Genomic DNA, 21,103 nt, shown 5'->3' with positions numbered 1-21,103 from the left:
ACAAGGGCCAGGTACAAGGGCAGGTACAAGGGTTACCATCTGACCCACTGCTGCCTTGGGCTAAGTGGTTTGGCTTTGACACAGAAAAGAAAGGCAAGGATCACTATTGGTTTAACTGGAATGTACTATGATTCTGTGGCATCCTGACCTTCATCCAACCTCTCTCTGAATCTGCTTCAGTTCTCACGTGTCTCAGCTTTATATCCTGAGTTATATCCTGGCTGGCTCTAACAGTCACCTTACGCATCATGGCACCCAAACCCTGGCTCTTGATCATCATGCTAAAGCCTTAACCCTGTACTCTATCCCCTTCTCCCACCTCAAAGTCCTTTGTCCTCATTCCATCTCCTGTCCCTAGCACTCAGCATGTAGTTTCTAACACAGAAACAGTGAGCTGTGGCCATAGGCTCACCAAGGGCCCACCCACCCCTGAGGAGCATTGGTGTCCTTCTCTCATGTGTGGTACCTGGAGATGCTGCTCCTCTTCTTGGAAAGTCTTCTCTAGCTGTTCCACTCTGGCCTGCTGCTGGGCCTGCTCTGCACACAGCTGGGACTGTAAGTCCTGCAGTTCCTTCTCCATTTTCACAATTTTCTTTGAGTTCCCTTTTTGGGTCTGCCTTTTCACATTCAGGACAGCTACCTGCTTTTCCTGCATTTGTGTTTTCAGCTTCAGAATCCTGGACATAGTCACCTTGAACAGCTCTAAGCTGCTCTGAGATGCTGAAGGACTTGAGGCTTTCTGCTTCTTATGATGAAGCGCTACGACTTTTGTGGAGGAAGGGTAAACATGAGCATCTGTGGCCTTCTCACTTAGCTCAAGAGATGTCAACTTAGGATCCAAATATTCAGAAGGCTGACTGGCCACCTCACCTTTTCCATGAGATTTCACCGGCTGACCAGGTTTGTAAGACACTTTACTTATTTTGGATTTCAAATGTGAGGGGCCTTCAGCTCCAGGACCCTCCAATTCATCCAAACTGAATTTCCTTTTAGTTCTCAAACCCCTATTTTTTCCTATAATCTGATCATTCTTTGGAGCAAGACAAGGATACATCCTCTCCCAGTCTTCTTCAGTAACTTCATACTCATACTCCGCATTCTCCTTATTCTCTAGAGGTACCCCGAGCTGGATGTGGTCTCCTTTATGGATAGAATAGACCTTTAAAGGTTCTAGACGTTCTCTGTTCAGCCAAACACCATTCAGACTCTGGAGAAAGGGAAAGAAAGACAAAATAAGCTTCATGATTTTCCTCTTAACGGAATTTGTCTCCTGCTGCTGCAAAACCTTCTGCCTTTTCAGACGGAAAACCCTTGAGAAAAAATAGGAAAAGTTCATAAACCATCACCCTTAGAAATATCATTCTTCAAATAGTGCTGGCTTTTTACCTACATTTCACATTCATGCCTCCACAGAAAACTGCTGGTAAAACAGGCAGGAATCACCTTATTACTAGCAGATGAATTACTCAAATGCAGCAGCATTAAAATAAACTGCAATTGAATAGCTCCTATTGACCTAAACTGGGGGCAATGGCCCAAGACTGGAAAAATGGCTATTAGCGAAGGAAGCAGCATCTAATAATGAGGTTCAAAACATAGGCTTAGCTAGGAAAGTCACACAAGCACTGTCTCTGAATGTGGCTCCTGAACACATTGGTAAGTGAGCAAAGCACTTCTCAGTACACATAAACCTAAAAAGAGTGTATCAGTACCTCATACTGGGGTCAAACTGCAGGTAGGATCTAACCCAATTAATAGCACCAGAGGTCCAGTGGGGAACACAGCCTCATGGTTAAGAACTGGAGCTCTGGCTCAGACAGACTTGAGTTCATAGCCCAAATGCACCACCTTGGGTTCATTAGTTGCCTGGCCTTCAGCAATTTACTTAAACTCCGTGTCTCAGTTGTGTCTGCAAAATAGGGATAGTAACAGTTCCCAACTCATACTGCTCTGTGAGGAATGAATGAAATAATACATGTAAAACACTAAGCACAGTGACTCACATAAAATAAATGCTTGAAAAATATTTACTTTAGTGATTTAAATTAACCACAGTGTAGGGGTTAAGAGCATGGATGCTGGAGTCACACTGCCTAGACTTGTAATCTGGCTTCATCATATAATAACTGTGTGACTCTAGGTAACTTTCTTAGCCTCTCCATGCCCCAGTTACCACATCTATAAAATGGAGGATAATAATAGTCTCTCCCTCATGGAGTTTGTGTAGATTTAATGAGACGACATATGTAATATACTTAGAAAAGTGCCTGGCACATGGTAAGCATTATATAAGTGTTCACTACTATTATTATGTTCTGGCTCAATCGACTTATCAACAGTCATTTCAATTCTATGCTCAGCATCTTGCAAGGTAAATACACTGGGCACAAAAGTAGAAGATATGAAAACAACTTTTAGCAGCTGACTATGGAAAGGAAAACACAAGGGCACACATAAGTAAATGTGGGATAACACAGCACAACCTATAAATGTAAAGGACTATCATGAAGAGCTGGCTAGAGATCTCAAGAGATGCTAAATGGAGATGGCAGGTTCTAAAACAGATGTGAAACAAATGCAGGATTTAAAGTTTAAAGAGACAAGTGTGGGGGAGGGGCGGACACGCCTGGCTGGCACAGTCACAAAAGCATGCGACTAATGATTTTGGGGTCATGGGTTTGAGCCCCACGCTGGGTGTAGAGATGACTTAAATAAACTCAGAAGGGAGGGAGAGAGGAAAAAGAAAAGAGGGATCCCTGGGTGGCACAGCGGTTTGGCGCCTGCCTTTGGCCCAGGGCGCGATCCTGGAGACCCGGGATCGAATCCCACATCAGGCTCCCTCCCGGTGCTTGGAGCCTGCTTCTCCCTCTGCCTATGTCTCTGCCTCTCTCTCTCCCTCTCTCTCTGTGACTATCATAAATAATAAATTAAAAAAATATATTAAAAAAAAAAGAAAAAGAAAAAGAAAAAGAAAAGAGGAGAAAAGAAGACAAGTGGACATTTTAACTCATATTAAGAACTTATATTTGGGAGACAGGCCAGAGATGAAGGTCACAACAACTGAATTGGGACTAAGACTACATTAAAGTTAGTAATTATAGCTACTTCCTCACAGCTAGAAAAGATATCTGGTCAACCCAAATATGGGGGATGGAGGCTTGACCACAAGGCACGGAGTATAAAGACTATAGAGACTGGATCTCAGCTCTAGACCCTTGTTTCTTGTTTTATATTACCTGGTTGGGATTGGGGAAAGGGAGAGAAAAATGAACATAGATACATAAAGATTGGCTTTAACTCACTGCTTTGGGCCTAACCTGGCTTATCTGGCTAACCTTCTCCCAATTTTCCTATTCATATTCAGCATGAGAAATAACAAGACTGATCAGTCCTGCTGACTTCTGAAACAACACTAGCAGAAATAAAAAGGCCAAAAGATTCTCTTTGAGAACAGTTCTATGGCAGATTATAGATTAGACACCGGAAAAAGGTCTCAGGGAAAGTAATATAACACAGGAGGTCACCTATTGCCATGGCATAGATATTTAAGAAAAATCTCAAAGACAAAGTTAAATAAGAAGGTTACAGAAGCAGTCCAAGTCTAGAGCAAACAAGAAACTCCTAAAAAGCTGGGGTAAACTTTCAAGAGATACTACAAACCCTCCAATTGGTCTTCTATAGTAACCTGCCTCTTTCAGAGCCCTTTAGATCCAGAAAATAAACTTCAAAATGTTCCCATCCCATTCTACCCTTGGATCCCTCTGATTATCCATTCATCATTCCTTGGTGACATCTAGTGGTATACTTTGCCCTGAATCAGGTCTGTTCACAAGGTGCCTGTAGTAAAGGCTGGAAATACCATGACTGTATAAGTACAATCCAGTACTGCCCAGGATATGACCTAAAATGAAACAGTTTAGGGCAGCCCGGGTGGCTCAGTGGTTTAGTGCCTCCTTCGGCCCAGGGTGTGATCCTGGAGACCCGAGATCGAGTCCCACATCGGGCTCTCTGCATGGAGCCTGCTTCTCCCTCTGCCTCTCTCTGTGTCTCTCATAAATAAATAAATAAAATCTTTTAAAAAATAATAAAATGAAATGGTTTAAATAAATCAAACGGTGTTCAAGCCTTTCTTGATGTTGGTTTTCACAATCCCCATTTTAAGCACTGAGAGCACGGCAAAGTGATAACCAAAGAAAAGCCTGCCCAGTGACTCTTAGCCATTAATGGGGGGAAAAGATAGGAGAGGGATGCCTGGGTGGGTCAGCGGTTGAGGGTCTGCCTCTGGCTCAGGGCCTGATCCCGAATTCCCAGGATTGAGTCCTTGCATGGAGCCTGCTTCTCCTCCATCTGCCTGTGTCTCTGCCTCTCTATGTCTCTCATGAATAAATAAATTTAAAAAAAGGATAACCTGCACCCACTTAAACACCAATTACTTTACTTGATGGTCAATCTCTTTCCAGCATTTTTTTCTTTCTTTCTTTCTTTCTTTCTTTCTTTCTTTCTTTTCTTTTCTTTTCTTTCTTTCTTTCTTTCTTCTTTCTTTTTTTTTTTTTTTTTTATTTATGATAGGCACACAGTGAGAGAGAGAGGCAGAGACATAGGCAGAGGGAGAAGCAGGCTCCATGCACCGGGAGCCCGATGTGGGATTCGATCCCGGGTCTCCAGGATTGCGCCCTGGGCCAAAGGCAGGCGCCAAACCGCTGCGCCACCCAGGGATCCCTCTTTCCAGCATTTTTAATCAGTTGTTGAGGCCAGTGGAAACCCAAAGCCAATAGGCAATGTTTTCTTGCTCTTCACCAAATGATTTATATAGCCCAGTGGTTCTCAATCTTTTTTTTTTAATATTTTTAAATTTTTTTAAAATTTTTATTTATTTATGATAGTCACAGAGTGAGAGAGAGAGAGAGGCAGAGACACAGGCAGAGGGAGAAGCAGGCTCCATGCACCGGGAGCCCGATGTGGGACTCGATCCCGGGTCTCCGGGATGGCGCCCTGGGCCAAAGGCAGGCGCCAAACTGCTGCGCCACCCAGGGATCCCTCAATCTTGATTATACAGTGAAATCACCTGGTAATGTTTATAAAAGAAACACTGGCTGGATTTATTGGTCTGAGATGGAGACTAGGATTTTTAAAGTCAGGTTTATATAAGTGTGTAATTTGTACCAAGACACAGTGCCCCTTTACAGTCAACCCTTCATTTATTCCCAGACAACTACTCATTCTCTGCCCTACTCAGGTTTGCCTTTTCCAGAATGTTGTATAAATGGAATCACACAGAGGACGCCTGGGTGGCTCAGTAGTTGAGCGTCTGCCTTTGGCTCAGGGCATGATTCCAATCTGGAGATGGAGTCCTGCATCGGGCTCCCTGTGAGGAGCCTGCTTCTCCCTCTGCCTATGTCTCTACCTCTCTCTGTGTCTCATGAATAAATAAATAAAACTCTTTAAATAAATAAATGGAATCACAAGAATGCACCTGTTTGAGCCTGGCTTCCTTCAGTTAGCATAATAACTTTAAGACTTATCCACTTTGTTGCATTAACAATAGTTTGGGGGCAGCCCGGGTGGCTCAGCGGTTTAGCGCCGCCTTCAGTCCAGGGCGTGATCCTGGAGACCCGGGATCGAGTCCCACACATTGGGCTCCCTGCATGGAGCTGCTTCTCCCTGTGCCTGTGTCTCTGCCTCTCTCTCTGTGTCTCTCATGAGTAAATAAATAAAACCTTTAAAAAACAAAAAAACACAACAGTTTGGTATTTTTATTGCTAAATAGCATTCCGGGATACAGGCATATCAGTTTGTTTATCCATTCCCTAGTTTATTTTTTTAGTTTCTGGTGATTATGTGTAAAGCCACCAGAAACATTCACATATAGGGTTCTGTGAGATAAGTTTTCATTAATTTGGGGAACAGTGACAGGAATGCTAGGCAGTGTATGTTTAACTGTAAGAAACAGCCAGACTGGGAAAAAAAAGAAGAAACGAAAGAGTTTGCTTCTACTCTCTGCTCTCTGCCATGTGAAAATGAAACAAGAAGACAGTCATCTTTGGGGCCCCTGGGTGGCACAGTTGGCTAAGCATCTGATTCTTGATTTTGGCTCAGATCATAACCTCAGGGTTTTGAGACTGAGCCCCTGTTGGGCTCCATGTTGGGTGTGGACCCTGCTGAAGATTCTCTCTCTCCCTCTCCAGCTCCCTTCGAGAAAAAAAAGAAAAAAAAAAAAAAAAGACAGCCATCTTCAAACCAAGAATAAGTTCTCATCAGAAACCAAACCTGGGTATCCCTGGGTGGCGCAGCGATTTAGCGCCTGCCTTTGGCCCAGGGCGCGATCCTGGAGACCCAGGATCGAATCCCACGTCAGGCTCCCGGTGCATGGAGCCTGCTTCTCCCTCTGCCTATGTCTCTGCCTCTCTCTCTGTCTCTCTCTGTGTGACTATCATAAATAAATAAATTAAAAAAAAAAAAAGAAAAGAAACCAAACCTGGCTGATCACTGATTTTGATGCCTGCCAACCTCCTGAACTATAAGAAATAAATGTTTCTTCTTGAAAAACAAAACAAAACAAAAAAACTCTGCCAAACTGTTTTTTTTTTTTTTTTTTTTTTTTTTTTTTTTTATGATAGGCACACAGTGAGAGAGAGAGAGGCAGAGACACAGGCAGAGGGAGAAGCAGGCTCCATGCACCGGGAGCCCGATGTGGGATTCGATCCCGGGTCTCCAGGATCGCGCCCTGGGCCAAAGGCAGGCGCCAAACCGCTGCGCCACCCAGGGATCCCTGCCAAACTGTTTTTCAAAGTGGTGGTATCGTTGTGTATTCTCATCTGCAGTGGTTAAGGGTTCCAGCTACTCTGCATGCTCAGCAGCACTTGGTATTAGAAATTCTTTATTATATAATATACAAACATAAAAGTACATAAATCATAAATGTACAACTAGATGAATAATCACAAAGTGAACATCTCAGTGTAACTACCACAAGGTTAAAAAAAAATTCCACATTCTCAGCATCCCAGAACACCCCGCCCTCTCCCTTCCCTCTAGTCACTAAGCCCCTCCCCCTCCATAAAGGGACTACTAGTCTGGCTTAACATGACACACTAGTTTTGACAATTATATAAATGACATCATATAACAAGTATTCTTCTGTGTCTTCTTTCACACAATATTGTTTGTGAGATTTATCCATGCCGTTGGATATAGTTCATTCATTCATTCTAGTACAGTGTTTCACTATAAAACTGTATCTAGGGCAGCCCCGGTGGCACAGCAATTTAGCGCCGCCTGCAGCCCAGGGTGTGATCCTGGAGACCGGGGATTGAGTCCCATATCAGGCTCCTTGCATGGAGCCTGCTTCTCCCTCTGCCTGTGTCTCTGCCTCTCTCTCTCTGTTTCTCATGAATAAATAAATTTAAAAAAACTTTTTTTTATAAAAAAGACTGTATCTACTGTTGATGAACACTTGGGTTGTTTCCTTGGTAGTGAAAATATTGTCATGAGGTGTGTATATATATATACCTCGTAACTAATAAATAATGCCAAATAATTTTTTATAATGGTTGTGCCAATTTATAGTTCTATCCAAAGACTATTTGCCCCCATCCTTACTAATGCCTGGCATTGTCAATATTTAATTTTAGCCACTCTGGCAGATAGGTAGTGGTATCCCATTGTGGTTTTAATTTGCATTTCCCTGATCACTAAAGAGGCTGAACAACTTCTCATGGATACTGAACATTTGGATATAATCTTTTGTGAAGTGCCTGGCTCTTGCCCATTTTCAAAACTGGGTTATCTTTCTTTTTCTTATTGATTTGGAGTTCTGTACATATTCAAACATAAGTCCTTCATCGGTTATGTGTGGCAATTATCTCCACTCCTGAGTTTGCCTTTCATTCTCTGAATGGTGTCTTTTGATGAATGGGGGTTAATTTTAATGTGATACCAGCAGTATTTTTTCAAAGAACCCCAGGTAAGCACAAAAACTGGAAAAGGGGTTGAGAGTCACTGCTCTAGCTGCTGGAAGACCAGAAGCTGAACTGTCCCAAGCAACAAGGATTGTTCATAGATAGTCTGATTCATCACAGACATTAAATGCCAGAGCATACAGAAGCATGAAGGCAGGAATCACCAGGGAGCAGACGAGTAACAACATGAGAGGAGGAGAAGAATGAGAAAGGTTCAAACAACATGCCTGAGTCTCGAGGACTTGACACAAGCAAACCCAATAAGGCATTTTAGGCTGACTCTAAAACAACCAATTTTCTGAAAGAGCTAGACATCAATACATAAGATGAGCTATCTGAAGAGCTTTTCAACTGAAATGTACACAACTACAACATTTGTGTGCAGAGTCAGCAGTCCTCCAAGGTTTTTCTTTCTTTAAGTCAATTTAAAACTAAAATTGCATTTGTTGCAATTTTTGGATCTGTACTTAAGCTTTCAGTTTCTGGCCATTCCAGCATATAAGAGAGACCATTTAATGAAGAAAGAGTGTAGTTCTGAGTTTTGAATGATTAGAAATCTCTACCTCTTAAAAAGACTTGGCAAATGACTTCAAATATGACCAAAACAATAATGTCCTGCACCTGAAATTCAAATCCTTCATCAGACTGCTGCCAAGGCATCATGCCAGAAAAGAAGCCACAAAGAAAAGGAACATCTGTTAAGGAGGGGGAAAAAGGCGGGAGGAGTGCTTTTACCTGTAAGAACAGTTGCTACATCAAACATTTGAGTCACGGCTTCTCTTAAAAATCAGTTACCTCACAAATGGAATTAGAGCTAAGAGGCTTAAACCAGAAAAGACTTGGAAGAATCAAGAGCCTACCTTCCCTCTGTATTATCGGTCTGAGACCTAAGAGAGGAGTCTCGTGGTAACAACAACCCTAGAAGAAAGGGTACACAGGTACACAGCAGACCCTGGACAGCAACCCAGAAGTACAGTCTTGATCTGTGGCTGGCACGGGCTGCCTCTGTGACCCTGAGGCTGATGTTCAGGAAACACTAAAATCAGCGGGTGGCTTCCCTACTTCTCAAAATCTGCTATCCCATACATGGAGTACATCCAAACTGCACATAATCAAGGAGAGAAGCACCACAGAACTCACCTAATACCACAACCCCATTTCTCAGCCAACTTTGATAAGGAAAACATCTTTTTCTAAGGTGGTCTGAAATAAGCGATTGCAGGGGGCTTTAAAAGCTGGCCTCTATGACTTAAATATGCATCATTAATTTTTTTTAAAATCATACAACCAGTACAGGTTTCCCCTGCTGTCCAAAAGTAGTGTTCCCATGAAGCCTTTCTTCATAAGCCAACGGTGTAAAAGCAAAGAAGCAATTACCATTAACTTATATGGAAATATTTTTTTATTGTTCCCAGATCCAAAACATAACCTCTCTTAGGCTTTTCTGATACCTCAGGACATCACTTGATAACAGATGCACAAAATAAATCGAGATTATTAAAGCACAGATGCTCGCAGACATAGTTCAAAACTATGGCACCTTGATGCTGAGATGTTGAGTGCAGTTCCCTGGGAAAGACCTTAGCAGGGCCACTCTCAATGCTCTGCTGCGCACTGCCTCTATAACAGCTCACTGCAAAACAAATGTTAAATGCTATTTTTGCCCTTTTTTGGTACAAGTGAAAATCCTCTTCCAATTTCTTTTCACTAGCAAATACAGGCACCAAAGTAGGTGTTTTGTAAAAGCAAAGTGTAGGATGGATAATATGAACTTTCCAAAAGCAGGGCATAAAGCAAATCAGTATACTTACTTCACTGGTGTTTGACAATAGCACATAGTAGAGACTTATTTATGTTTGAGCCCTGGCTCATTCACTTATTCAACCACTCAGTTAGAAGGCCCCGGGCAAGTCAATTTATCTCTCTGGGCCTCAGATCCATCTGTTCCCAGAAGAGGTTAAACTTGATCATCTCTGAGGCTCCCTTTTCAGTGCCAATCTCTATTCTGCTCATAATACCTTGCCAAGAGTGCCACAACAATTTACTCAGCACTTATACCCTCTCCTTCCACACAGTGCCAACTCAACTTAATCCTAATCAGGAAGGTAGTTCTCAACAGCTTAATCTAGCAGGTTATTATGTTTTGTTTTGTTTTGTTTTTTTTAGGATTTTCCTTATTTGAGAGAGAGAGAGAGAATGGGGTGGGGTGGGGAGAGGAAGGGCAGAGGGAGAGGGAGAAGCAGGCTCCCCACAGAATAGGGAGCCCTGATATGGGACTTCATCCCAGGACCCTGGAATCACAACCTGAGCCAAAGGCAGATGCTTAACCAACTGAGCCACCCACGCACCCAAATCCAGCAGTTTTAAGCCTGCCTGCAGGATACCAAGTGTAATAAGAAATACATATTGGGTCTTTATCTCTTTTTCTAGCACAGAGCTTCTAAAAACTTTTGGAATTTCCTAAGTGGTGAGACAGAAAAGTGTCTTTTGTTATGTTGATGATGCAACTCTCAGTTCACCTATGAATGGGGTCTAACTGCTAGGATAACCAACCCTGTGACTCGAGGATTGAAAACTTTCAGTCCGGGCCCTCAACCTCCTGAGAGGAGAGAAGGGCTGGACACCGAATTGATCACCAATGGCCAATGATTTCATCAATCATGCTATGTAAGAGAGCCTCCATAAAAACTCAAAAGGATGGGTTCAGAGAGCTTCTGGGTTGGTGACTGCATGCATGGAGGTGTTGAGTGGGACACCCAGACAGGATGTGAAAGCTTTGTGCTCTTTCCTGAATACCTTGCCCTACACATCTCTTCCATCTGGATGTTCATCTGTATCCTTTATCCTATCCTTTCATAATAAACCGGTACAGAAGCAAATGTTTCCCTGAGTTCTGTGAGCCAGTTTGGCTAATTAATCAAATCCAAAGGGGGGGAGGAGGTCACTAGAACCGGTTGGTTTCAGCTGGTTAGAAGTACAAGTAAACAGTTTAGACTTGTGACTAGCATCTGAAGTCCAAGGAAGGACGTGTCCTTAGAGCCTCCGATTTATAGCCGCTGGTCAGAAGAGTACGTGTTAACCTGTGGAATCTGATGCTATCAGAACTGAGGTGATAGCAGGACACTGGTGTCCCAAGCACTGCTTGGTGGTATGAGGGTAACCCCTACACACCTCAGAACTGGTCTCACACCATTCACTACCCTTCCTTCTAACAGATGTCTTTACAAGCCTTCCAACCAGAGCAGTGGAAGATGGTGTCTGAAGACATTTCCTACTTCCTAATGCCTTAGCTGTCAACATTGGAATTTTTCTCAGTGCACAGTCTCTATTTTCATAGTATCCCTAGGTGCTTGTATATCTGTACTTTAGGTATTTCCTAATTGCTAATGTAAACACACTATTTTTCACCTCCCTTAGTATTCACACCAGACCAGTGATTTTCAAATTTGTTTAAAGTAGAAAAGTCCTTTATTCGAAGGAAATCTTCCGCAAAACACAAATATGTAAAACGGATTAATAGGAGGGTGGGAGTCTGATGGAAAGGAATAGGGAAGGGAAGGAGCTAAGTGCAGTCAGCTCAACTCCTTCCTCCTCTGAACCACAGGTGTATTCCAGAATATTCATCAGATTCCCCAGGTCTTCGGATCTATGACTCACAAAGGCCAATTCCTCCAGTAACTTACTCTAGTTTCTGGAGCAGGACCTACTGCCCCACTTCAGGTGTTTCTTCAAAGTAATGAACTTTCATTCAAGTTATTAGAAATCATTTTGGCATAATCTAATCTCTGGTAGCATAGAGAAATGATTGTCTATGCGGAAGACAACTGGGTGGCTACAGGAGCGGATAACTTTCGGACCTCTCAATTTTGTATTCTGTATTATGCACACACAAAAAAGTAACTTAAAACTAAACGAAAATTCAGTAAAAGTCATTAAGCATCTATGTATTCCTGTACCTTGTTATCCATAATTGTCCACTGGCCCTCGACGTTCTGCTTCAAAACACAGTGGTTTCGGGAAATCATCAGAGGGCAGATTTTTGATACCAGTTGGTATGTGACACCAAATCCTCGCCCTATAGTCACCTAGGAAGACAACAATGTAAGAGACATAATCGGTCATTTTGCTGCAAAGGGACGTCCTTTACAATCTTGTCAACCAGCAATATTCACATGTCTTGACTTATGAAACCAGCCTCTTGTGAAACCCAAAGAACTTGGCAGCTATCTCCTTCAGCTATCACGAGGGCCACCAGGTAGAAAAAGGCAAGAAGTTCTGGTAAGGAGACAGCTGAATGAAGTTAATTATGGAATGTCAGAGCTGGGAGGACCTTGACCTTTCATCGTAAGATGGAGAAATCCTTTCTACACACCCTCTTCAACTAGTCTTAAACACTACCAAGAACTACAGCCTTTATACAAGGCAGTCCTTCCAATTTTTCAATGGCCCTGACTTGGCATCTTTCTCCCTATAAATTCCATCCTTTGGCCCTGGCTCTGCCCTGAACACCATGAGAAAATCTCCAATCCCCCTTCCGCTTGACAGCTGTAAAGTGTCTACATAGTCTTCTCTTTTCGTAGCCCTATGTTCCCAGTTACTTCAAACCTAACTCCCATGGCATGGGTTTGCATCTCTTTGCTATCCTAATAGATCTGTGAAGAGACTCCTGGTTTATTTTTATTCCTAGATGCCACATTAAAAAAATAATTTTTATAACACAGTCAAATGCAAGCATCACTTTCCCAGTTCTAGATATCATCACTGGAGCATATAAACTGCATTAGCTTTCATAGCAGATCTGTCATGCTGCCAATGTATCCTCAGGCTTAGGAATGATTAAATTTCTTGGTCTAACCCTCCTCCAAGAATTGCTATGCTAAGTCATGTCTCTTCTGTCCTATACTTGACTAGTTGGTAAATTTGGATTCGAGTGCAGGACCTTACATTGATTCCTGTTAAATTTCATCTTGTTAGTTCAGCCTATCACATGAACTTGTCAAGACCTTCTGAATTTTTAATCTGCCATCAGACATACTCAATATCCCTTCCAGCTTCGACTTATCCAACAAATTGATATGAAGCCTTATGTACATTCATTTAAGACACAGATAAAAAGATTGAAACAGGATGTAGCCAAAGGCAAAACTCCCAGGAAAGCCTAGTAAACATTATACCACATAATCTGGGTACACCTTTAACCAGTGTAATTCAATCAAAAGTCTTTGCACTGAGTCCATATTTTCTATCTTATCCTTGAATACAGCATGAGAGCCTCTGGAAAAGGTTGCAAAAGAAGTCTCAATTCTTTTTTTTTTTTTTTTTAATTTTATTTATTTATTCATGAGAGACACACACAGAGAAAGAGAGGCAGAGACACAGGCATTGGGAGAAGCAGGCTCCATGCAGGGAGCCCGACGTGGGACTCGATCCCAGGTCTCCAGGATCACACCCTGGGCTGAAGGCGGCGCTAAACTGCTGAGCCACCCAGGCTGCCCAAGAAGCCTCACTTCTCACCTACCATACATTTTTGATGGACCAGTCGAGTTTATGATAACCCTGTCAAGGGAGAAAATGAAATTCTCCTGAAATCCAGATCTTAGAATGTCCTGTTTATTCTTCTTGGCCTACAAGCCACCTCTATAATGACTTGATACCAGTTGGTATGTGACACCAAATCCTATAGCACAACAACCTTAGCTGGGAACATTAAGCTAAATGGTCTGTGGTTTTCGAAAAGCTACCCATTTTGTTCCTTTTGAAAGTCTTTCAGAATCATGCCTGTCTTCCTCAGTCCCTCAAAGACCCCCATGACACTCCTTGTCCCTCCAATCTGTTCTTCCCCTATAACTCTCATCTCAGTAACTGACACTACCATCCAAGCAACTGCTTAGCCCCAAACTGGAAGCCATCTTTGATTCTTCTCATATTCAAATCAGCAGTAAATTCTACTGGTTGTAATTCAAATATATTCTAAATCTGTTCAATTCTCTTAATCTCTATGGCCAATACCTTAGTCCAAACAACGTGATCGCCAGCTGTTTTTGCTCCTGCCCTGTACTCCCTCACTCAGACCAACTTCATTCTTCACACAGCAGTTGGAGTGGTAACGTAAAAACTTTAAATCAGACCATTTCCCTTCTTTCCAAACTATATTAACAATCCACTCTTCCTTCCATAGCCTACAAGGCCTGAATGTCCTAACCCCCTCCAATTCTTTGGTCTTATACCACAGTCAGAAACATCACTACCGGAGGGCCTCCTTTTCTCCAGTCCCTTCTACTTAGAAGTCTTCTCTGAGACATCTGCATGGGCTCCTTCTCATCTTTCAAGTTTCAGCTCCTCAAAGGCCTGCCCTGATTACCCTAAAGTTGTTGCTTGCTCCCTCCCCTACCATTGTATTCCTTAATGTTGTTAGCATGCATTTGTCACAATCCAAAATCACTGTTTGCTTTACCTATTCCCCACCCCTTACTAGAATATAAATTTCATAAACAGGGACTTATCTATCTTGTGTACCACTCTATCTCTGTACAGACAACAGAGCTTAGTAAGTGTGAGTGAATGGAAAAATAGAGCTTGGGAGTCCTCCCAGACTCTAGGATGAGCATTTTTTTAGGTCAGAAGTTGGAAATTGGGTTATTACCACTAGAAACTACAGAGCAGCAGCCAGGAACTTACAATCTGACTTAATTTCTTCAGTTTTTTGAACAGCTAGCCAGAAATTCCACTTACTATCCAAGTTCCTCTGAATTTTCATATATATATATATCCTTTATATATACATATATCCTTTAAAAATGGAATGTTTAGGGGCATCTGGCTGGCTGGGCCCTAGGGCATGTGCCTCTCGATCTCAGGGTTGCCTCTTGATCACAAGGGTTGTGAGTTCAAGCCCATGTTGGGCATGCAGCCTACTTAAAATAATTAATTTAAAAAAATTTTAAAGATGGAACGTTTAAGGATTTATCTGTCATTCTGGAGGAGTAAGAATTTTCATGTAGGCAGCTTTCTTTCTTTTTTTTTTTTAATATTTTTATTTGAAAGAGAGCTGAGCAGGGAGACTGATGTGGGGCTTGATCTCACAACCCTGAGATCATGATCTGAGCTGAAATCAAGAGTCAGCTGCTTAACCAACTGAGCCACCGAGGCACCCTGGTAGCTTTATTTCTAATAAAGGAAGTATTCCATATTCATTTTAATACTTGAGAGGAGACAGTATTGCCATTGTGAGCTGTCTGGATAAAGTATTATAGAAAAGGAAGATGAGTGCCTTTTCTGAAATAGCCTCCTACAGAATCTGAATCCAGGGAAGTAAGGAACGACTCTTTTTTCACCCTTCCCTTTATTGTCTGGTCCTACAATTTACCTAGGTATAGCAAAGAGTCTGGTGAACTTATCTGGATATCCCAGCATCGTTTGCACATAAAAGTAAGTTTCCCTGTGAGAACTGAGTGCCAACAAATCATCAATGCAAAACTTGAGGGTTGTTTCAATTTACAACAGTTTTGCAAGCCATTGTCCTTACCCACCTTCACATTCCAAAAGAACAGTAACATTTGACTAAGTATTTTATAAGACTGTGTTTGAGTGTGGAACATTTGCAGGGCTCAAATTAAGAAATACATGTAAAAGCCCAAGCCCGAAACAAAGTAAAGTACAGCTACTAATATTCAGGTGTTAATATCTTCATTTGTTGGGGATCCCTGGGTGGCTCAGCGATTTAGCACCTCCTTTGGCCTGGGCGTGATCCTGGAGTCCTGGGATCAAGTCCCATATCAGGCTCCCAGCATGGAGCCTGCTTCTCCCTCCTCCTGTGTCTCTACCTCTCTCTCTCTCTATGTCTATCATAAATAAATAAAGAAATCTTAAAAAAAAAAGTAAAAAAAAAAAAAAAAACCTTCATTTGTTAAACTTCTCAAAGGTAAATGCTTCTGGAAAAAGCCAGGAAGGGAAAGGTCAGTGCTCAAACGAAAATAATCTGTGCCTAGGGGTGCCTGCGTGGCTCAGGAGGTAAAGCATCCAACTCTGTTTTGGCTCAGGTCATGATCTTGAGGTGGTGAAATGGAGCCCAAGTCCAGCTCTGTGCTCAGTGGGGAATCTGCTTCAGATTCTCTCTCTTGGGACACCTGGATGGCTCTGCAGTTGAGTGTCTGCTTTTGGCTCATGGCGTGATCCCAGAGTAGCGGGATCAAGTCCCATGTCGGGATCCTTGCATGAAGCATGCTTCTCTCTCTGCCTGTGTCTCTGCCTCTTTCTCTCTTTCTCTGTCTCTTCATGAATAAATAAATAAATAAATCTTTTAAAAAAAGGGGGGGATCCCCGGGTGGCTCAGCGGTTTGGTGCCTGCCTTTGGCCCAGGGTACGGTCCTGAAGTCCTGGGATCGAGTCCTGCGTCGGGCTCCCGGCATGAAGCCTGCTTCTCCCTCTGCCTGTGTCTCTGCCCCCCCTCTCTCTCTCTCTCTGTCTGTCACGAATAAATAAATAAAACCTTAAAAAAAAAAAAAAAGATTCTCTCTCTGCGCAGGGGTGCATGTGTGCACGCTCTCTCTCATACATAAATAAACAAATAAATAAAATCTTTTTAAAAAAATGAATGTGTGCCTAATGTAGACTTTTCGGCACTGATACCTGAAGAGAAAAAGAGATTGGGGCAGAGGGGTCCTCTTGGTGTTCTTCAAATCACAGCAAAGTAACCCTTTAAAACCTCCTGATCAGGGTGGCCCCGGTGGCTCAGTGGTTTAGCCTTGCCTTTGGCTCAGGATGTGATCCTGGAGACCCCGGATCGAGTCCCACATCGGGCTCCCTGCATGGAGCCTGCTTCTCCCTCTGCCTGTGTCTCTGCCTCTCTCTCTCTCATGAATAAATAAATAAAGTCTTTTTAAAAAATAAATAAAACCTCCTGATCAAAAAAAATAGGTAAATAAAATAAAAATAAAACCTCCTGATCTAGCAAGTTAAGGCTGGACCTGAATCTCCTGACTGGAGGAACCACTGTTCTAGGATAGTACTAAATAATCTAGATCTTGGCATTGGATTGTACAGCCTGCATAGCTGTTCTCAGATACTTCACTGTATAAAAGTGTCTTTCTCCATTCAAGCAATAAATTCTTTGAGAGCAAAGTTGCTATTATTTATCCCTCTCATAACACAGGAAAAAAACCATAAATAATAAATATTTGGGAGACTGAATTGAGACTATGTAGCTTGCAGAAACAATCTAGCTAAATGTACACAATGATCAAGACTTATCTTTCCTACAAATTATTTCCAACACCCAATGGTTCCCAGTCACCACCACAAGTGGTCCCTGATCCAGCTCTCCTTTCCAAGCTGATTGCACTCTAACTCTCTCTGCCTCCTCTTCTAGCACCCTCTCTAAACCACCACCCCAACTGCCCTCAACTGGAGCCGTGCTTCACCTTCTCTCGTTTCTTTTTTGCATTCATGACTGCATTAGAAAACACTACAGGGGACGGAGTGGCCAATGGCCTGCAGAGCAACATGCCCAAGTTTTATCGTGACTACTGCGACACATACCTCACCCATGACTCTCCATCTGTGAGAAAGACACACTGCAGTGGTAGGAAACACAAAGAGAATGTGAAAGACTACTATCAGAAATGGATGAAGAGCAGGCTCAGAGCCTCATCGACAAAACAACCCAGCATTTCAACAAGGAAAAGTACCTCCTACTCCATTCTCTGCTCCTCCTCCTGCAGGGGCAATGATCCCACCTCTCCCCAGTCTCCTGGGACCTCCTCGCCCTGGTATGATGCCAGCCCCCCATATGAGGGGCCCTCCCATGATGCCAATGATGGGCCCTCCTCCTCCTGGGATGATGCCAGTGGGACCTGCTCCTGGAATGAGGCCACCTATGGGAGGCCACATGCCAATGATGCCTGGGCCCCCAATGATGAGACCTCCTGCCCGTCCCATGATGGTGCCCACTCCGCCAGGAATGACGCGACCAGACAGATAAGGAGAGACAGGAACCTCTTTATATTCATTTTATATTACTTGTTCTACTTCACCAGGATATCCTGGTGCTGTGACTCTGGGTGTTTTCTAACAGCAGGATAAGGAAGACTTGCTTCCCCTTCCTATCAAAGAATAGTTTTTGCAGGGGAGTAGTGGGACACCCCCCCCCCAAAAAAAGGGCAATTTTCATTTGTATTGTGAAATGTGAAAATAAAATTATCAACTGTTTTAGTTAAAAAAAAAAAAAAAGGCTCACAGGATATAATGTGGATCCTCCTAGAGCTTCGATTTCCCCCAAGGGTTGGAAAGGAAGACAGTTTTACATTACAGTGCGCTCATCTGAAGGGACATGACCCAAACTCAGTGTTTTTCAAGCTAAACTCGAGAAAGTTCATGCTTTCCCGCTGCCCCCACCCACCAACCCGGACACCCGGCTGTTGGTCACTCGCGGTGGAGGCGCACTGGGCCCCTCAGGGCTCGGCGCGACCCAACCCCGGGCCCCCCAGGCCCCTCCCAAGCCAGCCGGTCCGCTCAGCGCCCACGCCCGCGGCTCGCCCAGCCCCTCCCTCCAGCGCCTCCCCGCAACCCGGCCTCCCGCCCAAGGTCGCCCCGCAGGCGCAGGCCGCTCTCAAAGGGGCCATCTTTCCTCCCGAGCGGTCCCCACGGCGACCCCAAACACCTCGCACCTCGACCCCCCCGACCCTCCTTCACTTGTCTCCGCTCCGGCCCGCCCCCACCTCCCCTGCTCCATTCATCCCTCCCGCCCGGACGCCCCGGCGCCGCTGCCTCCAACCCGGTCCCCCGCCCCAGGGCCCCTCCCCCTCACCTCGTTTCCGTCCTCCAGCAGCAGCCACTCGGCGTTCATCCTGGCCCGCCGCAAGCACCACCTCCGGCCACCGGCGCGGTCTCCCGTGACCAACGAGCCGGGCTCCTCCATAGCCCCGTGTGCCCCAGGTCGCGGTCAGCACAGAGCGAGACCCCCGCCCGGGTTCCCGCCGCCTCTCAGCCTCGTCGCCGGCGCCATAACTAAACAACAGACAGAAGCAATCGCTACGCGCTCGCGATCGATGTGAACTCTCGCTCGGGCTGCGCGCCCCGCCCCCTCGGCCGCCAACCGGCGTCACTGCGCCTGCGCCGGAGCGAAGCCGCGTAGAGCGGGCCGCAGGTGTGCTGCGATTCCGCTCCAGGTGGGACGGGGTCGCCCCGCAAGCCGCCCCTAGGTGGAGCTGCTTCTCACCTTACCCACGTCCCTTTTCATTTTTGATTTTGCTTTATGGTGAGTTCCACGTTACCTAAAACTATAACCAACTTTTAAACGACTTTAAACTTTTGACAATTTTATTTATTCATTCATTCATTCATTCATTCATTTTTAAGATTTTATTTATCTATTCATGAGAAACACACACAGAGAGAGGCAAGGACACAGGCAGAGGGAGAAGCAGGCTCCATGCAGGGAGCCCGACGTAGGCCTCCATCCCGGATCCTGGAATCACGCCCTGAGCCAAAGGCAGATGCTCAACCACTGAGCCACCCAGATGTCCAAACTTGTGATAATTTTAAAATAAGTCTGATGACACCTGGCTGGCTCAGTCAGTAGGGTATGAGACTCTTGATCTCGGGCTGTGAGTTCGAGCCCCACCTTGGGTGTAGAGCTTACTTAAAAAGAGCACAAAATGTTTTGAATCTGTTCCTAAATAGCATCTGTTTTGCATGACCTCTTTTTACTACTGAAGTTTTCTTTTTTTTTTTAATTTTTTTTCTTATTTATTTATGATAGTCATAGAGAGAGAGAGAGGCAGAGACATAGGCAGAGGGAGAAGCAGGCTCCATGCACCGGGAGCCCGATGTGGGATTCGATCCCGGGTCTCCAGGATCGCGCCCTGGGCCAAAGGCAGGCGCCAAACCGCTGCGCCACCCAGGGATCCCCTCTTTTTACTACTGAAGTTTTCAAAACTTAACAGTAGAATCTATGGAGGTGGAAATCAGTTGCCTGGGGCTAGGCGCGGGGGCCAGGACTAAAGGAAAAGGGACATGAGAGAATTTGGGAAGGTGATAGAAATGTTCCAAAACTGGATTGTGGTGATGATTGCACAATTGTAGACGTTTACTGAAAAGTCACTGAAGCATTACATACACTTTCATTGGACAAATTTTATGATAGATGTAAATTATCCTCAATAAAGCTATTAATAGCACCACCACCACCACCTGAACTTCTTTTCTTTGATCCTCCACTATAGTGTGGTAGCTGCTCCCTGTAGTGTGTACCTCTGTGATAACACCTTCCTCTTGTCTTTTCCATTTCCCGATACTTGGTTAACAATTTTCCTATATTCTGTCAAGGGAAAACACATATACTAAATGAATCATACAAAGCACAACAGTAAAGGGCTAACATTTATTGAGAACTAAGGGCCAAGTACTAGGCCAAGCACCCTACATACTTTATCTTATATGCTCCTCACAAACACTATGATGATGGTGGTTACAATTATAATTCTTATTTTAAGTTTGATGAGAAAAGAGGCACAGAGAGGTTTAGCAATCTTCTCGAAGTAACAAGTTAAATGGTAGAGTAGAATGCCAATTCAGTTCTGTTTCCGGAACCTAATTTCCTAATCATGTTTGCAACCCCAGCCTGGAGCTTTATCTGTGTGGCCCGGTCATATCAAGAATTTCAGCCTGAGGGGTACCTGGGTAGCTCAGTGGGTCAAGCTTGGTTTTGGCTCAGGTCAAGATCTTAGGGTCTCTGTGCTGGCTCCAAGCCCAGCATGGAGTTTGCTTCTCCCTCTCCCTCCCCCTCTGCACTTCCTCCCTGCCCATCCCCCAATCAATCAATCAATCAATCAATCTTTTTTAAAAAAAGAATTTCAGCCTATAATATCACAGACAGGAAAATTGGTGGGAGCCACAACTGTACTCATGCAGATGCTTTCCTAGTCTTTGGATTACATGTCTGTTGGTGCCTCCAATCCCACCTTAGCATTCTGTCCCAGGAATAGCAAGTGCATCTAGAGGCCATCCTGACATTTAGTTGGCATGTCCCCTTAGGCTCTTCTTGGCTGTGACTTACCTTGTTTTTCATGACCTTGACAGTTTTGAGGAGTATTGGCCAGGTATTTTGTGGAATATCCCCAAATTGAGATTTGTCTAACGTTTTTCTC

General features: G+C 44.0%; 1 protein-coding gene across 2 annotated transcripts in view; it reads right to left on the bottom strand.

Annotated features, from left to right (window-relative positions):
• Positions 1-19,016, bottom strand: part of RNF8 (ring finger protein 8) — a 57,043-nt gene extending 38,027 nt beyond the window's left edge. Inside the window, exons 1-3 of one of the 2 annotated variants that reach the window (XM_049092555.1) lie at positions 18,763-19,016; positions 11,915-12,043; positions 467-1,207 (exon numbers count right to left, since the gene is read on the bottom strand). In XM_049092555.1, coding sequence (XP_048948512.1) covers positions 467-1,207; positions 11,915-12,043; positions 18,763-18,873 — 981 coding nt within the window. In that variant the 5' untranslated portion in view covers positions 18,874-19,016. The remainder of the gene's footprint in view (positions 1-466; positions 1,208-11,914; positions 12,044-18,762) is intronic. The other variant, XM_025418619.3, reaches the window with a different exon arrangement.
• Between the last annotated feature and the right edge of the window lie 2,087 nt (positions 19,017-21,103).

Source organism: Canis lupus, chromosome 12, assembly GCF_003254725.2.
Source record: "Canis lupus dingo isolate Sandy chromosome 12, ASM325472v2, whole genome shotgun sequence".
NCBI lineage: Eukaryota > Metazoa > Chordata > Mammalia > Carnivora > Canidae > Canis > Canis lupus.
Note: the sequence above shows the minus strand (reverse complement) of the source record. Positions and strands in the feature narration are given on the sequence as shown.